The sequence below is a fragment of the Otolemur garnettii genome, unplaced genomic scaffold, assembly GCF_000181295.1.
Source record: "Otolemur garnettii isolate 467f Iridium unplaced genomic scaffold, OtoGar3 scaffold00133, whole genome shotgun sequence".
NCBI classification, from domain to species: Eukaryota; Metazoa; Chordata; class Mammalia; order Primates; family Galagidae; genus Otolemur; species Otolemur garnettii.
In genome coordinates, this window is record NW_003852528.1 from 1,706,531 (window position 1) to 1,707,479 (window position 949).

The 949-nt window shown below is 30.5% G+C and overlaps 1 protein-coding gene across 1 annotated transcript in view; it reads left to right on the top strand.

Annotated features, from left to right (window-relative positions):
- COPS8 (COP9 signalosome subunit 8) overlaps positions 1-949 on the top strand; it is an 11,958-nt gene that overhangs the window by 2,398 nt on the left and 8,611 nt on the right. Inside the window, exons 3-4 of the mRNA XM_023518246.1 lie at positions 238-290; positions 386-402. Coding sequence (XP_023374014.1) covers positions 238-290; positions 386-402 — 70 coding nt within the window. The remainder of the gene's footprint in view (positions 1-237; positions 291-385; positions 403-949) is intronic.

Below are 949 nucleotides of genomic sequence, written 5' to 3' on the forward strand. Positions count from 1 at the left end.
ATCATCAGTTTAAAATAAGTCAATAGAAGAGCAAAGTGTTATACTTTTCTAAAAATAGTTCATGTCTTTTTATCTGGAAAACCACTCTTACTTCCCCAGAACAAATTCATATAAAACTAAATTTTACTCTTTATTATGCAGAGAATTATAGAGTAGAGTATACATCTGTGTGTTTGCCGTGGGACCCAGTAATTTAAAACGATTGATTATGTTATTCTTTGTGGTGATGTAAATTAGGAATAATGCAAGATATCTTTGGAAAAGAATACCACCTGCTATAAAATCTGTAAGTATTCTTTCAATACATTTTACTGCTTTAATATAGTAATGACATTCACTTAAATGGCAACTGTTTAAAAGTTCCTGTGTTCTTCCCATGTCCCAGAAGTAGTCATTAACCTAGTATATGAGTAGATTATCAAATTTCTTGAGATATTTTTTGTAAGTGCAGCTTTACCAGTTAACTGCTAAGCCAGTTAAGGTGAAGGAAGGTGCTGACAACTTCATCATTTATGATTTGTGTTGTTCCCTATAATGGTACTTATTTTGAAACTGGTATTATTTATAAGAATATTCTAAAAATGAGTGTTCACAGCACTGATTATTTTTGCTAATTAGGATTTTAAATGCCTTATTGTGAATGGGAGGAAATAACCTCGGTAAAGTTTCTTCCAAAGTGGAATGAATTAAACTTTTAATTTCAAGTGATTCACTGTGTCTGAGTATGCAGTGAATTTTTCAACATTCTCAGCCTCTTACCAAGAATTTGCCTAAACTCTTGTTCATTGTTGATATTTAGCAGATGAGATCAGTATTTTCATTCTCTTCCTTTCCTAGACAGTCTGTTGAGTAAGATTGAAATATTGCTTAGTTTCTTTGGTTAAATAATTATAATAATTTTATATAGATATGTAAAATTGTCACTTTGACTGATATTAATGGAAACTCC